Here is a 25064-nt window from a genome sequence, read left to right as displayed (position 1 = left end):
CGTCTGTACTTTGTTCATGGCTATACACGAGTTGTCAAGAGCAAGCGAAACACAACATACTGTTCTGTCCTTACTACAAGCAACATTAACACATGAAAAACAGCACTTTACTTAATCTCTTACCTTATCCTTGGCCAGTAGTGCACATTGAGCTGGGTATGGATAATGACTAGAAGTTCTCTGCACAAAAAGGATGAACTGATCGTTGCCAGATCCTCTCATTGGAAACGGAGCTGCATCTTTTAATCTGTGCTGCCAAATGATTCTCCCATCCCTGTTATCTATTCCAAATACCTACATGAAAAAATATGACCATGATCAAAAAATCAAACACATTAAAAAAAAAAAGATTTTAGTAGATGGATAATTTCTTGCACACATTAATGAAAATTGTTTTCGATTAATATTAGTGGGTGAGAATTTCACTCCAATTATAAGCATCAATTTATAAATATTCCTTCAAAATATTCAAGAATTAAATCAGAATTTTAAAATATCTGTTATGTATCACACACAAAATTGGTGTAAAATAAGTAGAATATTCAAATTTCACATAATTTCCAAGATAATCAGACCCTGTGAAAGTGGCATGCAGAATTTTTGCGCTCCCCACAAAAGACCAAATGCCAGAAATGTGTCAGTCAGTATCGGTAAATAAATCCCAAATAATACTTTCCAATACCAATGCCTAGGGAGACAAATTTATGGTAAATAAAAACTGAGGAGAGTGGTAAATAAAATGTTAGATCAGCGGTATATACCAGCGGTGAAAAAAAATGGCACACACTTTTACATTATGAGAGGAAACAACATACAAAAGAGCTATAAATTGATAAACTACTTCATTTTTATATACTGTACACATACACAAGTACTTAGCTGTCCAACCAAAAAGAAAACATCAACACAAAATCACTTCATTTCTAAATTGCATATCTCAAGTGATTTATTCATTGTATGTATTTGAAGGATATCCTTGCTGTCCAACAAATAAAATAATCACTACTGCACATACACAAACACATGTTGAAAATCACATGATGATAAACAAAATTCATTCATGACTGAACACAAATGACACCATTGTTTCCCTTGATGTGCGGGAACAGACTAATCTTATCGCTGCTACAGCTAGCAAGTTCAATGAAACTGGAAGTTGAGTAGACATTCGGGGGAAGAAAGGAATGCAGCTTGACAGAGAGCGAAGTTTTCGAACTGAGATTATGTGCATGGGAAATCCAAATTTGCAGCGTCTTCCTGATGTGATCGAAGATAAAACGTTCTTCAGCTGCAAGTGGTAGGAAACTTTAAGCAAATGTTTCGTTACAAATCGACAGTTTCCACGCACAACCTCGATTGCCGGTTTTTGCATGTTTTCTACTGAATTTGATGATATTTCAAGGTTATTTCGTGAAAAACCGTTCATTTCGTGGAAAAGCACACATTTCGCATTACTTCGCAAATGAAACTCATGCATATTTCATCATTGGGGGTGTAGTTACGTGCAGAATGTTCAAAATTGCATCTTTTTTTCACATTTCGCGATTTCGCACATCGCGAAAATTCAATGTCTCTAACAATACCACTGGTATTACCTGGTACCGATACATCGGCATCAGTATAGGGTCAGCCCTCGAAAACATACAGGCAATATCATGTGTAAGCTGAGGAAACCATGCAGTTAAACTATACAGCCAAAAAATGCATGTAGTGACTTAAATGAACATCCTTACCTTGCCTGCAGCTGTTGCTGCAACTATCATTTTGTGCAATCCAAACTCATCTCTGATGAGTCCTGCTCTCTGACTAGCAGAAGGAGGTTCGCCAAGTCCCAGCACAGCCAGCACCAACGACCGAAATTGCAGCAACTGGGTGCTGATACGGCGAACAAATGGTCCAAGAATTCCAGCTAAAAAGAAAATTGTTTTCCAATGAAAGTCACGATGGTTGTGTTCATATGCATCTAAATTATGTCATACGTAGGAACATGAACTTTATACAAAATCGAATCCCATGTATAAAAAAATGTTATACAACTAAAGATCTCCTTTTCCATAACAAAATAGTATGACGAAGAGGTTTTCTCATGCAATCAGCCAAATGATTTCTGAATAGCCTTCCGAGCTTTCGAGAGCTAACGTCACTCTCATTTTCAGGGATTGAAGAGCATCATCTCGAAAGCTCAGAAGCCTATCCGGAAATCACTTGGCTGATTGCCCGAGAAAACCTCTTCATTATTCGCCACCGGGAAGCATCAAGAATTATTTTAGTACAATATATGTTTATACATGTAATCGTAACTTTATAAAACTGTATAGGTTCAACACATTTATTATAACTGAATTCAATATTTCATTTAATTGAGTTTGTTACCTTCTCTCCTCTACATTTTTATTACTTATTTAAAACTATTTTCTAAACAGTTTTTTTCAATCAATCATGCATGGACATTTCCTAAAATGGTGGTACACTTCAAGTTCTAAACACTACTTCACACACACACACTAACATTTCATAGCACAGGTTTTAAAAGTCTGGTGGGTTGGAATAAGTTAAGTTTCTATTGGAAATTAAAGTACAACTAAAATATACAACTGCAAAAAAATTGTATTGCTGATGAATTGATGTGATATACTTGCAATGGAATACGTATACATTAATATTTTATATTCTGAACAAATTGAAATTCATTGCATTAATACAGATGAATTATCTTCTTACTCAAATATATAATAATTCTGAGTGTCTTGCAAAAATTACTTTATTTGCTTGTTGATTTTGGTGATTCTGACATCATTCACAGCCGATTGATTAGTATTCATAACAAAGTATATGATGATTCTTGCCCATAGTTGTGTCTCTTGATTTCAGGCTAATTTACTAGATGTCTCTGGTATGTATGTTTGATTTCATTTCTATTATTTAGTGTCACTTTTCTGACACTTTTGACTAATTGCGACGATGAAGGTGAGTGGCAATATGTTGAAATTAATGAAAGTAAAGTGTGCTCCCCTGTGCTTTGCACCACACCATGAAGGCGTATAGGGGATGTGGAGTTAGGGCCCCACAATTTTTTGATCACAGCCAAAGGTGGGAGTGATGTGATCAGCACCATACCCCTGGCCGCCTATACCCCCCAGAGTTTCCTCCAGGTACCCTCTTTATACGACACTGGGTAGGTGCCGCAGCAGCTTAAACAGGTGGAAAACATCCATGTTCTCCCCTGCCGGGATTGAACCCAGGTCTCTCGCATGGTAGTCAGATAGCCTAATGCCTGAGCTACCACAGCTCCAAATTGATTAAAGGACACTCACAAAGAACAACCATGTCCAGGATGGGATTCAAACCCAAGACCCCTGGCTGTGCTAACCACTTGTACGGAAATCGGCACTTGTACAGAGAGTTTCAGAAGTCGCACAACTCACATTTTGGTCGCCTGTAACATTAAAAGCGTAAGAGAAATTCATACCGGGTTTTCTGGGATATTTTTCAATGCTTAACATTATCAGTTTACACCGTATAGAAAATTCTATAAATTAATAACTGGTGGAAGTCAGTGTTAATTTTTTTCCATAAATGCACTTTTTAATGAGAAAACTGTGTAAGAAATTTTCAACAAATGAATGTTACTCTGCCATTTGCAACCAATATGAGTCAAGTGCAGCATTTGATGGGTTTGGGGCTGGCGATTATATGGGTTACGTGAAAAGGTGTCATTTTAGGGGCATAATTCCTTAGTTGGAAACACTAGTAGGTTGAAATTTTGTAATACACTTACATGAAAAATCATAAATCATAATTTTGCACCAAAATTGAACTCCTGAGAGAATCCTACACTACCCCTGGCTACCCTGAAGTCTCTTTGCTCTCTTATGTGATCAAGAAAGTGTGGGGCCCTAACTCCACACCCCTATATACCTTCATGGCATGGTGCAAAGCACAGGGGAGAAATATTGTGGTGATTGGTGTGAATGGCAACAGCAAAGTCCAGGTTTTGGATGGAGGAGAAGTGGTTGTTGATGCGGAGGTTGAGGGCTGTGGATATTTCCCCCAGGTAGAAGCTCCCACAGATGTTGCAGGTGAGGATATAAATGAGGTTAGACCTGTAGCAGGTTCCCTTGGGATAGAGGATGGATTTTGCAGGTGGCAGTGTGGATCTGGGAAGTGACAAATATGGGGCAGGTTTTGCACCTTGGGCGGTTGCATTTGTGGGCGGGGGCGAGCAGATTGTGAGTAGGTGGATTCTGGTGGACCAGGATGTTTTGGAGATTGGGAGGGCGTTTGAAAACAACTCTGGGCTTGTCGGGGAAGATGTTTCTGGTCTCAGGATAACTGTGCAGGATGGGAAGGAGGGAACGTAGTGTGTGTCTGATTTTGTTGAGGTGGGGGTGATACTGGATGACAAGTGCAGGGGGATTGGTGGCAGGTTTCTTGGTGGAGGTGTATGAAGCAGTTCGGGTTATTTGTTTGGTAACCAGGGTGGAAGGATATCCACGGTTGGTCAAGGCTTGTTGTAAGCGGAGGTTATAGTTCTGTCAGGAGGTGGCTGAGGTGTTGAGGCGTTGACCTCTGAGGGCCAGGGAGAATGGGATGGCTTTCTTGGTGTGGAACGGATGGGAGCTGGAGAAGTGTAGGTATTGCATATGGTTGGTAGGTTTGATGTGGATGGAGGTTTCCAAATGTCCTTCCTTCATGTGCACATCCACATCCAGGAAGGTGTTTTGGTTGGTGGAGTGCGTCCAGGTGAAATTGATGGAGCTGAAGTGGTTAAGTTTGTCTAGGAAGGTGGTCAGGGAAGGTTCTTCATGTGTCCAAAGCATAAAGATGTCATCGATGAAACAGCGTCAGAGGAGAGGTTTGAGAGATTGGGTCTCCAGGAACTCTTTTTCAAGTTTGCCCATGAACAGTTTGGCATAGGATGGGGCCATTCTGGTACCCATGGCTGTGCCCCGGATTTGGAGATAGTGCTTGTCCTCGAAGGTGAAGTTGTTGCACGTGAGGACAAGGTGAGCTAGATGGGTCAGGAAATTAGTGCTGGGGTTATGGGGTTTTGGTTTGTTGTTGAGGAAGGATTCTATGGAGCGGAGGCCATGGGAGTGAAGTATGTTGGTGTAGAGAGTAGTAACATTGATGGTGGCAAGGATGGTGTTAGCAGGTAATGGTGGGAGTGTCTTGATTTTCTGAAGGAAGTGATTGGTGTCCTGGAGGTAGGAGGGCAAAGCTTTAACAAGAAGCTGGAGGTGGGAGTCGACAAAGGCTAAAATTCTTTCAGAAGGTGAGTGGTAACTGGACACGATTGGTCTACCAGGGTTGCCAGGTTTATGGATTTGGGGCAGTAGGTAAAAAGTGGGAGAGCGGGGGGTTGTCTGGGATGAGCATGGATATGGTGGAGGCTGTCAGGCCTTCAGGGGGGCCTCGGGTGTGGATAAAGTCCTGGATTCTGTCGAGGTGTGTGGCTGAAAGTTCAACCGTGGTGGTTTTGTAGGGGTGGAGGAGTCAGCCAGCTGTCGAGTGGCTTCCGCCAGATAATCTTGAGAGTTCAAGAGCACCATGGTGGACTCCTTGTCAGCTGGGAGGATTTTGATGTGGCAGTTCTGGCGGAGATCTTGAAGGGCTTTATCTTGTGGAGGTTGTCAAGAAATGAGCTGTCAGTGATGGTGGTGATTATGGCAGTGATGTATCTTTCCACAGGGTGGTTGGTGGGCAGGGGGGCACCCAAGCCTCCTTCAATTTTGCAGTTTCTTACAAAGTTACACTTAAGCAATTTACAAATTCGACTTACGTAAAATTCAAGTTACATAAAGGTTTACAGAAGGCATTACTTACGTAACTCGGGAGGGGGGGGGGTTTACTGTATGTTGATATTCCTTTGATACAGGCATATTATATATTTATGTAAGAAGAGAAAATTCTGAACAACTTTCAACTGTTTTAATTTCAAGCATCAGTAACAGTATCGATGAAAATCAGTAAGAATACTGGAATTGGAACAGGTATTGGTTCAAATTTATATTGGCTGCAGCCCTGCATACATTAGTGTAAAAAATCGAAATAACAACATGGCAAAGTAAATATTTCTACTGCTAACATGCAAGAACAATTTTGGTCACAACTTTACAGAGGTGCCACACAAAAGCTCCATATGAATTCTGTTTTATTTCATCAGTTTTCTTCTACAGCAATTAATAATGCACTCCACTAGATAATAAAAAACAAAAGCAACACACTAAGCTATAATGCGTGGGTAGCGGGAGTGCATGATGCATCGGTGAACACAAAAAACACACCATAGCAAAATACTCACTTGGCACTCCTGTGTCAACTGCCAGTGTAATAAAATAATGAAAAAAGAAATATGTTTTAATCAAGAAAACAACTCGGCATCAAGTAAACACTTTACATGAACAATTTCAACCCAATTTTTTTTACTGGGTATGTGAAAAACAGACTGTGTGAACATACATGCATGTGTGTTAAACAGGAAACAACAACACACGTATCTGGAAAAGCACCAATGGAAGCTGTTCTTTTCTTCTTTAATATCAGGTATTTTTTTTCCCTAACTACCTTTAAAATAGAACAGTTCACCCATCAATGATTTTCCAAATAAATTCATGGCTAATTTCTTTCTTATATATATTTTTCCAATTGTAAGAAGGCTTAAATTTGATGTATGATAAATATAATTATTTTGTTGCTTTAAAAATTGACACTGTCCGCAAATCTTAAATTGAAGATATCAAGTGAAAATGGAAATCTCACCATGACTTGAACCTAAGTAGCAAGAATTTTATTTCAGGGGAGCCTCATCTCTTATCAGAACGGGCGTCGCCAGAAATATTTGTAGAGAGGGGGTCAAGCCATAGATAAAACTTGATTAGTACAAATAATAATGGCAATAATAATTGTTATTTTACAATAATAACTATTATAAGTTATTACAATATACCAATTTCAATCCAAATTTATTGTTATTATTACATAAATCGAGAGATCTTGCCACTCAAACCACTGTATCAGTGAATATCTAACACAACTGTTGTCCATTATTTTTCTTAATTTTGTACAGTTAGTGCACTGAAAATCATAGTTATTGTATTATGTTCTAAAGTTTTATGCAATCGTTCAAAAAAGTTTCTTTTACAGTTAGTGGTAAATTTTACTCATAAATTTTATATTCTGTGGCCTCTCACAAAGAAAACTATAAGTTTTGGAAGCTGTGGATCCATTTATTCTTTGGATTAAATGGTAGAATATAAAAATATAGCCTGGTTCCTCTATTATACACACTAAACTTTGTCGATGTAATGCAGTTTTTACTGTGGTTATAACTTTATTTCTGTTGTTATTAACAATAACAATAAAATTTAAATTAGATAATCGTAGGATTTTAAGGGGAGGCTTCAACCCCCTTAGCCCTCCCCCTGGCTACGTGCCTGCCTAAGTGTCTGACATATGGTGTCATTTCTGTAACCAATCTATGCTATAAAACACATGGCAACTGCTGATCTTACCAGAAAAGCAAAAATGTGTACGTAAAGCTAGGGTTGGTTCAGTGACTGGGTAGTTTTGGCACTAGCACAGTATGCTAGAAATCTAGTATCAAGTCCTGGTCAGGTCTACATTTTTTGCTCAGTTTCGGTGATAGTTACTAAGTTGTCGTCAAAGGCATAGTTAAAAAAAAAGTAGGCTTATAACTTTGTACAGCATTGGAAAGGAGTCTATAACCATAATTTACTCCCCTTATCCACTGGAAATGTCATAGAGTCCTGGCTTCTCTTCTAATTTCCTCCCAGCCTTTCTTGCACACACTTATGAATAACTAATATTTCATGAATCCCCAGAAAGATTTTTAAATGTGATGACATCAGAAATCCAACCAAGGTGTACAAAATTAAATAATCTCAAGTTTTCTGGTGTAATGTGTAATTTTGTACCATTAGAAAAAGACACTGCCAAACATTACAAAAAGTCACATATAAGCAAAGTAAAAATTTTGGTTAGTATTGCATGAAAACAAACTAGAAACAGCATAAAAAGACACGGCACAGTCAGCAACACTATCTTGAATTTACAAATAGCTGGAATGATGTATTGTGAGGGCAAACATAATCCATGTTGTATAAATTGCTTGCTGAAAGTGATAATGTTAACAATGTTCTACTTCTATTTCGAATGTAACTTTCTTGTAAAAATCATGTGAAAATCAACAAAATGTAGAAACTAAAGTCATTTATATGTTGCCATGCTGGTTACATGATTTCAAAGTAAGGGGATTGCGTGTACATCATGTAAGAACTATCAGGGGAAAAAATACTGATCACAATAGAACTTCTTTTCAAAGCTAGCATGTGTAATGCAAGGACTTCAAAGGTCCAAGTTCCAAAGTTCCAATTGGGTAATTCTGATGTCATCATGATACACATGTGTTTTTAGAAAGAATATAATTTTGCACATATGCATAAGAACATACTGAACAAGTTTTCTAAGTACATTTATTCTTCTATGCAACTATTTTTCTATCCCAGTCCTAAATGCTTACATGAGTAAATAAGGAGAACCAGGTTTGGTGCTCTTGGCAATGTAATTATGCTGCAAAATGACTTATCATGTTCTATTTATACATTTTAAGTAAGTTAGGTTTGATTGATTGATTGAGTTTGTTTTAAGTCCACTTTATGCACAGTAAGTCTAATCGGAACTGGACCTACAGTTTAAAATGGGATCCGAACCACTATGTGCCTCCACTGGGTATCAAACCTGGGACCCCTTCATTACAAGGCAATGACGATACCACTGCACCATCGGGGAGGCCGAAAATAAGTTAGGATCATCAGTTTTCTTTGCGTTAGTGTTCCACACTTAAAAATGACCATTTGGAATTTCCAAAACTAAACCATTTTCCAAAGTTTTTTTCTTCTTTTTCGATCACATGGATCAAACTTTTCTGGATCCCGCACACCTCTCTATATACTACGTAGTACAAGTTCCTGAGAGAATGATCACAATGGCCAGCAAAATTGACAACACACACACACACACACACACACACAAAATTTTTGTGCATAAGTAAATATTTCCTTTCAGTATATTAAGTGTGTTCAATGTAAGTCTCAAATCAAAACTATAGCCGTACGTCACATTTCATGATCTGAAAGTGTTTCAAAAATTCACATCGAGGTTACACAAAGCAACCTGAACATATATCCAAAAATTATCATAACTGCTATAAGTAAATAAATAATAATGATAAAATTTGTATACTCACTTTCCTTGCTGTCGAAGCCTTTCTCTATAGCAGCATCCATGTCAGATACTGGAAGGTCAAGCATCTCAACAGCTACAACAGACGACAATGCTTCCTCGCGAATCCACAATATTTTCCCTTGGGAAAAGAACAATAAAGTACTACCATAAATAAAATTATACTGAAACGTAAGTAATGATTATAACATATCACACTACATGCATTTTGTTTGATGTGTAACTTATCCTGTTTAAAAGTATAGTCATTGTGCAAAGCAGTATATCAAAATAAAGAAAATGTTTCTAGAATTAAATTAATCTTAAACAACTTACCAAATTTCAAGTACTTTATAGACATTTTTACAGGTACTTTTTTTGTTTCTCAAATAGATATTATTAAAAAAATGGAGGAAAAAGTTTATTCCTTTTTGAATTACAATCTTTTTTTTAAATGTATTTTATCTCTAAAAATAAGCAGTCCATTTTACAACAAAACAGAGCTCCTGTTTTTCATTAACAGCTCATCTGTATCGGCAGACACAGTGGTTGGACTCTTCACAGTTTCGGTGTTGTTCATGTTTATCAGTGTGGTGTATATAATCAAAATGTAGAAATGTTGTGCTCAAATGTTGTGACTGGTAGGGAGTATGCCCACAGATTGAATTGACACTATGGATTTCTTTGATTGAAAAAATTCTTACATTGCTCAGAATTTAGAATGTGCCAATCTTAAGCAGTCCCTGAATTTGATGTAAAATGATGGATTGATTGATTTGGTTTATTTTACTTCACTTTTCTGCTACTTTTGACTAATTGCGAAGATGAGGATGAATCTGATCAAATTGATAAAGGGAAACTCACAACGTTTCAGGATTTGAACACGGGACACTGTAGCATGCTGTGCTAACCACTCTGCCACGGACCTTGGCTAAAGTTTAATCAACAATGTTCAGAATTAACCGTAAAAACAATTTACTACATAGGATAGATATCTCCCACCGAGAAGCTGGTTCAATACTAAATCCAGACAATACAAAACAAAACAAATTTTCCATAACTTTCTGAGCTTATTCGATTCATAGGTTGATTTCTCTAGCTCTTCCCAGATCAATAAGAACTTTGCTTGTGAATCATGTCGAAACATTCCAATGAAGGAGTAGTCACATTATATATACACAATCATTTGAAAATATCACATGTAAAGTTTCACATTGTATGCCTGTATGTTTCTTTCCTATTTGATTTCACTTCTATCACAAGGTGTCGGAAAATACTTTTTAAAAAATACACCTAAAGACAGATGTGAAACTGAATTAAAAACACGCACGCAAGTACAGGGTGTCTGAGCTAGAAATAACAAATCATAATGAGAGAACCACTTGCTATAAATGTACAATCTAACACTCAGTCAATTGGAAGTATTTCCAAGATTTGTTGTGTCACACTGTCGAGGTCCCTTGTGCAGGCTCATCATCAGTAGCCACGCATGCATAAAAACTGCCTCAGTCGAGATGTGGACACCACAATGGAAGGTTCAGTGAATGCTTTGGTTACCAAAATTCAATTGATTGATTTGGTATATTTTACTTTGGTTTCCTGTCACTCTCAGCTATCGAAAAGATGAGTGACGATTTGATGAACTTGATGAAGCAGTTGCTCTAGTAACATCTCAGATCCTGAAAATTCTTGGTAAGTGGTTATGCATCACTTTAACATTTCCCGAACTACAAAATGTGCTCATATTTTCATGACTTCATTAATCTTTATTAAAAATTGGTGAGTTCCCTTGCATAATTATTTTAAAAATGTTCATTAAGCTGTATCTCTGAGATATGTGTGTGTGTTTTGGATACATTTAGCCCAGACACCCTGTATACTGAACCAAATTGTTGCATGAAGAAAATAAGCCAAAGCATGTAGACCTGAAAAAGGTATAGAAGATATGGCATCGAATATTAAATTGATTGTGTGACGTTTAAGCAAGAAGAAAATATCATGCAGTGTGGTTTATAAAGGAATTTAAGTTAACACATTAACTGCCAAGGGACTTGTATTTTATTCATGCTAGTTTTGAACCCAGAGCCTTATGAAGCATATGTAACTCACACGTATCTTTATCTGTGGTGCGCAGGCAACTCACACTGCCATGCTGTAACGGTAACATACATGTTAATTCAGGTACTCACGTTTTCCATGAAGCTGTTTTAAGTAACTTTCTATTAATTTCGGTAGCCACTGCCACCATCCTTGTTGGAATTTGTTGTATCGTTGCAACGAATTCCAACAAGGATGGTGGCAGTGGCTACCGAAATTAATAGAAAATTACTTAAAACAGCTTTGTGGAAAATGTGAGTACCTGAATTACCTATTACCACGTCTCTCTTTCCCATAATATGAATATATGTTAAGTGATGAGTGGATCACTTGGGCAAAATTCGTGAACTCTTACTTGCCTGTTTGCTTGGCAAATCTTTGAATGTAATCCGATATGATAATTCACAGCAACGAACAATGTTGCACATACAAAGGGGTATGATTCAGGGATTTTCATACAGAACCACCCAAGGCCCACTCCAGACACAGCTAAATACGTGTGGAATGACAGAAGACTCAATTCCCAGAAACAAATTCAATAAGTATGTAGTGAGTCACATGAAATTCACATGGCATGCAGTGTAAAAATAGATAATTCGTGCACAAAAAACAAACAAAAAATAATAATAATGATAAATTTTTCATCAAATTAGAATGGATCTTTTTTTTAAGTTTTTATTCTATTTTCATGGCCCTAAGGATTCTGTGGCAGTCAATGTGTTAATGTTGCATTTTAATTGAGTAGATTTACATTGGCTACATACCCCACCACAAATGGAAATATAATTCCCCTGCCTCATTTGCATGCTCAGACTTAGCTGAGGAGGAAGAAAGAAAGACACTCACACTGCTGCGGTAGATACAGTAGACACAGGTGGTACTTACAATTAGGCCCCACTACACCACAATGTACACAATGCTTGCTCCAACCGACAGATTTTCCCACATGAACAATGACTAGGGGCATGCATATTTCGGTTTTGACAAAAAAACGAAATTTAAAAAAACACATTGTAGTGTTAATTTTTCATGTGTTTGAAAGGTGTTAGATGCATTTTGTGACCATGTTTTGTCACGAAATAATGCGAAATGAACTGCAAAAAGCGAAATTAACTCTTAAACACGAAATTCAGGGTTTATTCACCGACGCGACACCTTCTGAGGTCTGAATTATCCTGAGAGTTATGCAATTCCCGGAAAAATTATTAATTCTGCTGTTAATATTGGATAAGCAAAAATGGACTCCTTTACACAGAAATAAACTTAATACTCTGATAACTACATAAATGTGCTATTAGAAGTGAAATGTTAATTCTGTGGAATAAGTGTAGTTTTTAAATCAAATTTAGGATTATATTCACAATTTTAAAACCAAAATGTCTTTTTATATACCACTTTTCATCCAATTTTTCACCGCTATAACACCGATATTTTATTTTGTTTACTACTTTTGAACCTGAAATTGACTCCGTTTTTATACGGAAATTTTGCTTTTTTTATTTACCAAAAATATGTGCCTCTAACAATGACTTTCTAGTTCCTAAGCCAGATATGATGGTTGAAGGTGAAGCCTCAGCTCCCCATTCTGGGCTGCTTCTCTCCCTTCTTTCTCCCTCTCAGCAGTGTTGCCAGTAACTTAGCAATTTGATTTCATTCGATTTATTTTACTTCACATTTCTGCTACCTTTGGCTAATCGTGAAGATGATGAGTAGGGACTGGATTTCTAGGTCCACACTTATTTTTCTTTGCTATGTTCTAGATGTATGCTATTTAAATATCTTTGAATTTTATGTACACAGCACCCCTCTACTGAAATGTTATGGAACCTAAAATGCCCAAATGAACTGTAAACTCCTTTAACCTCTTGACTACCACTACGTATGTGGTCGAGCCTGCATGCTCTCCTACCACTACGTACGGCCTGTACGTAGCTGGTACTATTGGCCGACAAGGAAATATTCTTGCATGGTAATTGCCAAGAAAATGTACGAATGCCTCTGGTTGGAATGGACCTAAGTTTACGTGTTGCAGTACGGATGTCAGCATTAAAAGAAATACATCTAAGTGACGATCATGTTATCCATTTCATTAATGTGAGAAACATTTCCGAGACTGTTATTGAAGTATCATGGTCATGGGATCCTGCTCTCTATCTACAGGCTGGGATTCAAGGGGTTAAATGCCTAAAAGCCCTATTTTCACCTCAAAAATACCTTTTAAACCTTTCGTGTAACTTTAAAAATAACTTCTATTAAGAACGATCCTTAATTTCCACCAAGGTTTGAGACCCTTGAATTATGAGACCTTGAATGAATCCGAGTGGTAAAGGCAGCAATGGAATAGCAAGGGGTGTCAATGTCTTTGCAAATTTCCTCCATATTCCAGCCTGCATCATGAAATTTGAAAATATGGAGCGAACGGACTGGATGAGGTGTTCTCCGTTGTTGAAAACAGTACATCTCAGGCAATTAAAGGGACCATAGGTGTAGTATACCAAACAAAAATGCAGGTTGTTTTGGGATGAAATCCACGATACAAAATCAAGCTAGAAACAGTTGCAAGGGACCAATCACATTGCCTATTTCCCCCATTGACACAACAGTTAGGTGACAGTGGGGGGTTTGAGCCAGAAACTACAACTGCCCTAGTATAGAGGCCGAGAACAAACGGTTAACATGGAAGTCTACCTGGGAATATTCACAGAGTTTGTCAATCAGTTAACAGATGATGAACTAACTGATGGATATTTCCAACAAGACAGTGCGACATGTCTCACTTCAAACGTCAGCATGAGAGAAATTAAAAGTTTTTTTGAAAAAATTTGGCCACCAAGGTCTCCTGATCTCACCCCACTCTACTTTCCTTGGGGCTTATTGAAGGGAAAAGTATACAGAAATTAACCCCGCACAATCGCAGCCCTGAAAGAAGCTATACTTCAAGAGATTGAAGCCATTACCGACGCCAGTTTAAGAAAAGTATTCCACAATTTGGAGAGACGTGTACAAGAGTGCTTGCATGTGGAAGGGGACCATTTTCAGCATTGGATATGAGCAGAACCTGTTTTACATTGTTCAAGGTATGTGCATACAAATTTTCAATACAAACTTTAAGTAAATGGCAGTTTTATAGACAAAAGTTTGGGGCCCCTAGCAAGGGAATCACCCTGTACTAAATAATTACTGCCAATAAAGTCACCGCCATTTCAAACAATATTTAATATTTATCACATTTAGATCCCATTTTAAACTGTAGGTTTGGTTGTTCAGATCAGCCTATCTGGGCATAAAGTGAACTTTAAAAAAACAAACTTTGCAAATCTTTTTCCACCACATACAAATGACATTAACAGGTTCATACATCATAAAACTCACTCACAAACTTTCAAACAACAATACTATTCACACCAACCGTTAGTCTTGGCCCTATCCAAAGGCACAGTGGAAACATAGTCACCTTGTAATCAAGGGGTGCTAGGTTCAATACCTGGTGAAAGCACATAGTGGTGTGGATCCCACTTTATTTGGACATAAAAGGAATGAGGTGACAGGTGAGTGGAGAAGGTTACATAATTTAGAACTGTATAATTTGCATTCATGTAAAGATATTATCAGAATAGTCAAATGAAGAAGACTTATGTGGGCAGGCCATGTGAACGAATGGGAGAGGAAAGAAGAGTTTACAAGGATTCTTGTTGGCTGTGGATGGTATTTTTTTAAGTGTCCCTTCATCAATGTAATAAATCATCATCATCTTGGCAGAAAAGCGAAATAAAGTAAATAAAATCAATCAATTCAAAACCACCGATGTCATTGAAGTAAACCAAAAAAAGAGAGCTGCTGGCTACTCTTAAAATGATTAAAATGGAATTTTGTGAAATTACAGGAAAGTTTTCAACTCCTGAGAAATGGAGAAAACATGCAAGAAAAGTTATAATAAACTATTTTGATAAAGGGGCTATTATGAGGCTTGCAAGAGATTCATACGTTGTAGACAATACTGTGCCTACACCTTTTAAAGAATCTGCGAGAGAAAAAAAAACAATTTTTCAATTTGGGACCACATTAAGGAAATGTTTAGGTGATCTTTGTTTTCCTTATAAAAGAACTGAATCCAATAGGAAGGTTTTGATAAAAAAACAGATATTGTTGTATTCCATGGGGATTTCTTGACTATTAATTAATATATTCATGACTGCCGAAAGACTTGAAGAGCTTTGTACTATTTAGACGAAACACACACATACAAAAATCATACGGTGCCAGTGGGAATGTGACAAAGACGCTGTAGGGCCTCTACCATCAGTGGAATATGTAGGAGGCTTATGATGACAACTATTGACGTAGAACACTTTCCTGTAGACTTCCTCAAGTAAAATATTTGGGGCCCATAGTGAAAAATATATATATTGAGAATACTATAACGTACATACATATTGATGATGTCAAAGGGGTTGGACGGACATTTTAACATAATGACTTCAGTTGTTATGAAAGGGATGGGGAAGGAAATGGGGAAAGAGGGGGCTGCATAACAGTTGGGCTGAAAAGTTTGTAGGCTGACTCATAGATGGCGTTACTAGAATTAAATCCATGTGATTTTTACTTAGTACTAACCTTCAAAAGATATGTGTATAAATTTCACAGCTGCCGGATAATTAGTTCGTGAGATATAGCATTGTGAGTGAAGCAGCTTTTGTTATTGTGAAAAAATGGATAAAAAAGAATTTCGTGTGTTAATAAAGCATTGCTTTTTGGCGAAAAAAAATACTGTTGAAGCCAAGGCTTGGCTTGATAAACATTATTCGGACTCTGCACCAGGAAAATCAACCGTTGAGAAGTGGTTTGCTAAATTTAAACGAGGCGAAATGAGCATCGAAGACGATGCACGCAGTGGATGCCCCAAAGAGGCTGTTACCGACGAAAACATCAAAAAAGTCCACAAAATAATTTTAAATGATCGTAAAGTGAAGTTGATCGAGATAGCTGAGATTATTACATAGCGTTGTTGGAGCGTTTAAAGGATGAAATCACGAAAAAACGGCCCCATTTGAAGAAGAAAAAAATGATGTTTCATCAAGACAATGCACCGTGTCACAAATCAATGAAAACGATGGCAAAATTATATGAATTAGACTACGAATTGCTTCCCCATCCACCATATTCTCCAGATCTGGCCCCCAGTGACTTTTTCCTGTTTGCAGACCTTAAAAGAATGCTTGCTGGAAAGAAATTTAGCACTGATGAAGAGGTAATCGCCGAAACTGAGGCCTATTTTGAGGCTAAAGAGAAATCGTACTATAAAAATGGTATCGAAAAATTGTATGACCGCTATAATCGTTGTATCGCCCTCAAAGGCAACTATATTGAATAATAAAATCGAATTTTGTCAAAAAAATATTTTTTACTATGTTAGCCTACGAACTTTTCAGCCCAACTGTTACAAAGCAACCGTGGTTGTAGTAGGAAAGGTTAGAAGGTCGATATGTAATTTTTGTCAATTAAAACAACATACTCCATGTATACTGCTCTGTTAAGAAATGCTCCAGGTTATCAAGCATTTTGGTAACATTTATTGGAAATAGCAAGAAGTTAGTGCAGTTCCAAACACTGCTTTTGAAGGGCAGAGAACTCATTGTGAGGGTTGTCACTGACCCCGCGGTCAATCGAATACTTTCTCCTCAGAGCTCAAGTTGGTGCGAGACCTATAGACAGTTAGGTAAGAAAACATGGGACAGGCAACACTGAAGGAAGCAGCTAACAATTGTTGATTCTTTTTTTTCTTTCAGGAAGAGAGAGAGAAAGGAACAGTTGAAAGCCACTAATTCAAAAGTAACAAAGCACAGAGCAAAGTAACGGGACATATGAACCTGCTCGCACGCTACGCTGCATATTTTGTACCACGTAAAATCAGATATTACAAACTTTACAGGGTGGTGAGCACTATGCTTACAATTTATGTAGTTCAATGTGTTTGTGAAATATCTGGCATGGAGGTCAAATATGAGGATAAGAGCCCACTGTAGTAGCAATGCTGCATGATGTATGCTCCAAAGGTCATTGTTCAGAATACATGGGAAGATCCACAGGTTAGACCAAATGAGAGATAACTTATTTAGCAGAAAGAAATACACATATGACATAGTTATTGTTTTTCTTTTCAGCATATTTCAAATGGCCAATCTAATAATGAACTTCTTGTAGTAAAGAAGCAAAAAGTAAAAACAATATATTTTTCTTAACTCTTCACAAGCTTATACCTTGAATTACTTAATTAACATTGTTTCATAAGATTGAAATATAGTGAAAAGAAAAACAATAAGTGTGTAACAAAAGTACTGCAATTATTTTATACATGTTTATACAATAAATAAATTTGTTAGTGAAGACATTATTAGCAATATTATTAGCAACCAAGAACATGAATCTCACTTGATTTCAGAAATTAAGAATTCAATAAATGTGTACATTCGGATCCTGAAGGTACCTTTAGAGTAAAGAGAAATTTAGCATGAGCCAGTTCCAACTCAAAAATCAATATTATAAGCTGTTTATATAAGGTTTGTTTAATCCACGTTTTATGTTAACCTTTAGCTGTCTGAAAGCCTTTACAGACAGAACCTTTTTATGCACGGTCTTTTCAAATTTACCAGACAAGGAACATGGGTGCGAGTATATCATTAAATAGTATAATATGTTGTAAGTACCTGGATGCTGTAATGTGAGGATAGCATAATCCTCCGTTGAGAGCACCAGCCGACAGCTCAGGCTCTTCTCCTTGCGCGAAGAGCACAAGCCCACTCCACCAGGTTCAACCCTCCCTAATGAGTTAGGATATTTTATCTTGCCAGACAGCTCAGGAATTTCCTCTTGAGTCTCCAACACTGAACCCGATACATCCAATGCCTTTCGGAAAAATAAAAGTCGGTCATATAGTAAATGGCATACTTGTGCAATATTCCTATAAAAAACTTATAATTTAAATCTGAACTTTTGTTATTTTCTGTGTTGCAAATATATACACCTGCCACAAAATGACTCCGGACCTCATAACAAAAGCACAAAAAATTACATCTTTATCACAGGCCGGAGGCTAAGTCCCGAATCATTGACTTGTTGATAAAAGCAAGAGACTTGGTAGGATTAATTTTTCTATCATTAAAGATATTTTCAGTTGAGTAGCCAATCGATATCTACGCTCTGACGGCCGCCATCTTGAAAATAATCCGCCATATTTGATATTTTTTGATTTGATATATCTCGGGAATGGTGTCTCCTATCAACGTCCGGTTTTCTCAGAAATGTTCCAAATAGTGTAAACTTTCATAATAAATCAATAAATCTATTTTTGAAAAATAAGAAATAGAAGTTTTTTAGAAAGTCTTAATTAATAATTCTCGAACCAAACAAGGGCATTTTCTATTTTGTAAGATTGCTTAGTGTTTGTTAGAAGTCTTTAGACGAACTGAACCCCTATCTTTTCTAGATTTATAAATTTACCTTAAATAACATTTTAAGAGAAATACAATTTACGAACAAGTGAACATAAATTTTGAAAAAAAGGATCATTGTTAAGACTTTCAACTCGGAGTTATTCTCATAAAATGTTTTGTAGTTTCTCTGAGATATATCAAATCAAAAAAATATCAAATTTGGCAGATTACTTTCAAGATGGCGGCCATTGGAGCGCAGATATCGATTGGCTACTAGACTGAAAATATCCTTAATGATAGAATTAATTCTACCAAGTCTCTTGCTTTTATCAACAAGTCAGTGATTCGGGACTTAGTTTTTGTTATGAGGTCCAAAGTCATTTTGCGGCGAGTGTAGGTGTAATTCATGCAATGGATTTGGATAATGTGTTATTTCCTTTATTTTATTTTGCATATCTGCCATTTTTGGCTAATCGTAAATATGAGGATGAGTTATATATGATGAACTGACAAACAGACACTCACATACAACACCTATGCTCAGGTCGGGATTCAAGCATGGGGCCCCTGGCAGCATGGTGCAATGTGCTAAACACTCTGCCATAGCACCCACTGTAGTCATATACACCCATGTCCATCAATTAATGATAAAGGCATATCAGACACATACAGCTATCTAACATCCATCAATTTGGTTTACATATGTGACAAAACAACTGAAACCAATAAGAAAACACAATACAACAACAATCAATTACGTTCTCCTGGTTATGTGCGTTGTAAATACAGAAGGTTGTTCGCTTTATATCCGACCATTTTTGACGGGTACTCACCTTAAGAGATACTGCGCCGCCACAACCGATCATGTTCTATTGGACCCCCAGCATTGTGGACTATCGCCCGGCATCGCAGTTTCCATTGCACCATCGCGCAGAACAGGCATGGGAATTCTGTCCCACTCCTCCCTGGAAGCTTTCCATAGACCATCCAGGGTGTGCGGGCAGCGATGTTGAAGACGTCGTTTCAACAGTCCAAATGCGCAAAAATCCATTGGACTGGCATCTGGGCTTTTCACAGGAATGTCTTCAAACGGAATGACACAAATTCCTAATTCCTCTGCCATTTCCTGATAAAAAACGTAGTGATGTTCTGGCAGTATGACTCAAAGCCTTGTCCATATGGATCATCACCTGATTCGCGCCCATTCCATACAATTGTGGGATGTCTCTCTGATAGATAGGTGTCAGAATGGAGTCATTCACCTTCACGTTTCTGGCCACCTTGCGTATCATCAACTTACCCTCATATCCGAATCCCGTCACAACCATAAATCCACGAGGGAAACTTTCCCTGCACTGACGAACAAAGTTGCTGCGCCCCTTGCCGTCAATGTCACGGCATGTCATCACCCGAATGTGACCACCAGCAGTGAGATGGACATATGATTCATCCATTGTGACAACTTTCTTCCATTTGGAACCCACCAGGTACTTTTCATACAGTTTCCTGCAGTTCGTCTTACGTTCGGCAATGTGACGAGGTAGAAGGTGTACACGGGCCTTCCGCACACACTTCAACCTGAGGCACTTGCGAATTGTCTTGTTCACAGTTGACGGTGCGAGGTGAAATCTGTGGGCCATATCACGTTGAGTCGGGGGATTTTCTTGGCACGCCAATGGACGGATCCCCCTTAGCACTACGAGTGACACTGTTTCATGCGTACGTATGAAAACTTAGCACGGAAAAGGGCCATTACGAAACCCTCCCAATACCGGTTGATTTTCGGTGCCATTTGATCACATTCACTACCTTCGCTCTGAAATGTTTCATTTATTACTGAGGGCTCGCTACCAAATAACACCTGTCCGTTGTCACTTATCGCTTCGGTTTGAAAGTTGCCTTAGTTTTTCACCCAGATTCCCTGAAAAATGCAACATAGAGGTTCCACTGTATTATTTTGCAGAACGATCAAAGGGCCCTTTTTTCATGGAAGTCATTAAAAATATTTGTCAGCACTACTGAATACAAAATATACACAATGAACATATTCAAGACTTACCTCATCAATCTGATTTACTTTTATAAGTAAATTCTTATCCTGAGCTACAACAATCAGATTCGTGTCATGTAATTGTTGGGAATGTGGAACTATTTTGCCTCCATCCATCATCAGAAGCTGATCATTCCCATCTTGCAGTTTTAACCTGAACAGTGGGACAGGACTTTCAATTTCTGTCAGCTTCATAGGCATTGATATTTTCTTTCCACTCACAAGAGTCGACAATAAACTACTTTGAACCTGTGCATTGCTGTCCATTATATTAACGGAGAACAGTGTTCCCACAGATGGATCCACACATGCTACATTTTCAGGTACTATGACACAACTAGAAAGAAAAGGAAAAAGACAGCATTAAAGCAGCTACTGGGCATATTTAAAGATCTAAATGATGTGATAATGTTTCACGGAATAAAAGACATGATAAAACATTAATATGCTTAACACTCTGACATATGTATCAGACTGATACACAAGTTGCAAGCAGCATGCATAGTTTCCATACACAGCTCCTTTGAAAACAAGTGTGTGTATGAAACTACAGTCAACTCTCGATTCTACGACCCCGGGTATAACGACCCTTTTCCCAGGAACCATGAAAAATTTAGAAAAATTTGAAAAAAAAAAGAAAGTCGAAAAATTGAAAGAAATCGGCCGAAAAATGCGTTGTTTTTTCCTCCACTCATTCCCTTTACCGCTCACAATTGGGTCTGAACTAAAAATAGACACCACCACACCATGCTTGAGTGAGATCCAATAGCACTTGACCTCTGCCCTCCCCTCCCTCAAGCGCACCAATGTTAGCCCGCACCCGACGGCTGCTACCCAACGTGCCAGCCTTACTCTTGGATACGCGAGAAAAGAAGATCGAATGTGCTTGGATGTTATTTTAAATCGACTTGACTTGTTTCCTTGTCCTAAGAGCTGCTTAAAACTCGCGGAGGAGGGGGGGAGCAGCCTGAAATGACTGCTGGACTTGCAGACTTTGCCAATGTGTATGGCAGGTCAAGATAAATACACCACCTTGAGAGATACGATCACAGGAATGTTCCAAAATACAGATGTGTGGTGCCTGGAGGTCTGGCCCATCTGTCCAGCTCTAACCTAGAGTTCAGCAGGTTCCCGTGAGTGAGCAACTCTCGGCCTTGTAGACGACAACTTCCGGTAACAGCTTTCATTCAAAAAGTGTTCTTTGTTCCCTGCAACACTTCATAAAAAAGCGAAACTTTTAGAGATAATGAAAACCACATATTTGAACTAAAGATCGTCAACTCGCTTAGTGCGTTGTCACCCAGGTTTCCACAAAAGTTTACTTCGATCTTATGTGCATCATAACTCCCGTTTCTCACTTCATACGTTTTCCTAATTGCGTCGATGTCGTAATATCTGCCAAAAAATGTTTTGTTGGCTGACTGACTTCTCCCTCTTTTCCTGTCAGCAAACGTAGGGGGGGGGGGGTGCGATGCAGATTGTTTCAGCCACGATTTTCTTGCTGATGCGGGCTGATTAAAGGCGCGAGGGTGGAAAAGGACCCACCCCTCTTCCTTTCCTTTGATGTCTAAAATGGGGCAACCAGGTCTGGATATATTCTTGAAACGAACAAAAACCATAGAAGAAGTAAAAAAAAAAAGTGACCCAACTCCCTTTCCCCAGCTCATTCTCCGCCACTGGTGTGCACGGCAGTGTTGATAAATGCAGAATTGTTTTTTGTTTTTTTAATGCTGTTGTCTGCATAGAAAATATTGCCCGTATTATTGTCTGTTGCATGGTAAAACGTAAAGCAAGGGTCATTTCTTTCTTCTTTACACTGCTGTTAAAAGTTCAGTCTTCGACAGTTGCGTTATCTTTAAAATGCTGGGACTTTTCTCTTCCTGTTTTGAATCTCGAAAAGCTGTTTTGATTTGACGATAACGAAATTCGATCTCCAGAAAGGAAAACAAGAGTTAAAATAACTTCACGTTCTGCGCCTTCTGATAAGCAAATCTGTAAATTTAATTTGCATTCGCTTTTTTTCAGGAAAAAAAAAGAGTTCAATGTAGGAATGGTCGCAGAGACCGATTAAAAAGAAATTATTCAAGGGGAAAACTTTTGGAGGGGTGGGTGTTTGACATCGAGAATAGTCCTAAATCCAACATTCAATCGTCGATTAACGTGAGAGTAAATAATGATCTACCATTTTGATATGTGAAAATGCGCAGTTTCATAAAGCTTGTTTTCAGTTCATTTTATGCTGATGTGCTAATCGGGACTAAATATACAGTTTAAAGTGAAATTCAATTCCAAACCTGAATGATTATCGACTGCCACGCTGTTTAATGATGTGTCCTACAATACGCATTGGGTGAAAACAGATCGCAAGTTGCGCGTTTCCTTTTTCACGCTGGATTACAATGCAAGTCAAGGAAGGAGTTTCGACTGCTCCCTTGAATGGGGAAGGAGGGTGAATGAAGTTGGTTCAAGAAAAGAAAAGTGACTTTTTTTTTACGATGTATTTTACACAGCCGAACCAGAACGAAAATTACAGCCCTGCCTTCATTTTTTTTGTCTGGTACCTAGAGAGGTTGTGTTGTTTCTCCCGAGAGATCTAATCTTACCAGTTAATCTTGTAACAGACAAGGTTCCAGTAAACCTGTATAAAATCCAACATTCATTCTGCCCGATTATCTCCCGACTTTTGCTGGCACCAGTCTGACTGGTGTCAAGATTCTTCGAGTTTCGCTTGCAATAAGCGAGAGATTGTTTTCCTTTCCATTGGTCTCAGTGCAAACGGGTTTCTCATGAACTAGAATTGTAAGAATTTCCTGGAAAAGCAACGACTGTGCACAATTGAAACAAAGTAACATTATTTTAAATTCTCCTTTGTGAAAAACTTTTCATGTTCTATTTTTCTTCTCACAACACGCATCCTGTGCATAACAGGTTGTATAACTACCAGGATAAATGGTGTTATGTGCATCATAACTCCCGTTTCTCACTTCATACGTTCATTGTGTCCGTTTCAGCTCCCTTTAAGCTGAAAATTGGTGCAAATTCCAATAACGACCCCTTCGAAATAACGACCCTTTTCCCGGGAACTGTGAAAGGTCGTTGAATCGAGAGTTGACTGTACTTTGTTCCTACAGTGTGTGCATAACTGTCATACACACAGCCTAGAGAAGAAGAAATTTAGGAAAGGGTATTACACAGGTCACGTGTACATATAAACACACCCCATCAAAATAGCTCTGGCCTCTCACAAGAAAATGAAAATTTGGCCCAGCAGTTAAAGTGTTAAAACAAGTAGAGCCAAACCTTAATTATATAGTTAGGGAACTGGACGTAAAGATATTACAACACAAGGTAAGGTTCATGGACATCCAGAAAGGGTGGGGGACCCCCCTTTCTGGAAAATTAATGTCCACCTACAAATTATATATTTCACACATAATTTAATTTCAGTCACAGTTATTTCTATTAATTATTATCAATTCGTTGAAGAAACATGATAATATCAGACTGAATAACTGTTTCTTTGAGGGACGCATCACTATATTCCTCCCTTGCACCCCGCCTGGAAAAAAATACTTTGACTGCCCCTCATTGGAAAAAATCATGCGGACCTCCATGGTAAGAAGGTAAAGTATCCCGTGAATATAGCACCATGCCATTAAGGCATATTTAGGGAATATTGGGGTAGAGCCCCACATATTCTCGATCTCAGCCAATTTGGAGGTAACATATTTATGTATTGTGTGAGTTACTCACTATAGAATATAGTTAATACAACATTCGTATAGAACAGTCTTACTTACGTGAGTGAGTATGAAGTTTTTTTGAAAACTACGTTTCGGGGCTTGACTGCCCCCTTCTTCCGGTTCTTTCTCTTTTCTAGGCACAAATCATGCCGCGTCAAGTGTGATTAAAAGGATTAGATTAAAAAGTCCAAGTTAAAAAAAGCACTTGTCAATAACAGGTCACCATTCACTTAAAATCTTGTTTAAAAAACCCCTGCTAAAATGTGCTCCCTATTCTCCATAAAACTTCTTTTGCTTTAGATCCCATTAAAATGACTAAACACTTGCGTGGTTCTGCTTGCTCTGATAATCTATTCCCGTGCGGAAAGTCGTGAATGTTAATTCCCCTCCCACACTGTTCCACCTTCCCCTACATTGCGTCACCAATCCAACTCAAACTCTCGTTCCACCTCAGCCGTCTGGACCACTCCCGGAGTAACATGGAATCCTATTTTACGTTCT

The 25064-nt window shown here is 38.1% G+C and overlaps 1 protein-coding gene across 2 annotated transcripts in view; it reads right to left on the bottom strand.

Annotated features, from left to right (window-relative positions):
* Positions 1–25064, bottom strand: part of EMC1 (ER membrane protein complex subunit 1) — a 69487-nt gene that overhangs the window by 30352 nt on the left and 14071 nt on the right. Inside the window, exons 5-10 of one of the 2 annotated variants that reach the window (XM_083141544.1) lie at positions 20830–21157; positions 18045–18243; positions 9269–9385; positions 6305–6322; positions 1734–1909; positions 124–294 (exon numbers count right to left, since the gene is read on the bottom strand). In XM_083141544.1, the coding sequence (XP_082997670.1) occupies positions 124–294; positions 1734–1909; positions 6305–6322; positions 9269–9385; positions 18045–18243; positions 20830–21157 (1009 nt within the window). The remainder of the gene's footprint in view (positions 1–123; positions 295–1733; positions 1910–6304; positions 6323–9268; positions 9386–18044; positions 18244–20829; positions 21158–25064) is intronic. The other variant, XM_083141545.1, reaches the window with a different exon arrangement.

This window comes from Lepisma saccharinum, chromosome 20 (assembly GCF_977018435.1).
Source record: "Lepisma saccharinum chromosome 20, izLepSacc3.1, whole genome shotgun sequence".
Classification (NCBI taxonomy): Eukaryota; Metazoa; Arthropoda; class Insecta; order Zygentoma; family Lepismatidae; genus Lepisma; species Lepisma saccharinum.
This window is presented reverse-complemented; position numbering and strand designations above follow the sequence as displayed.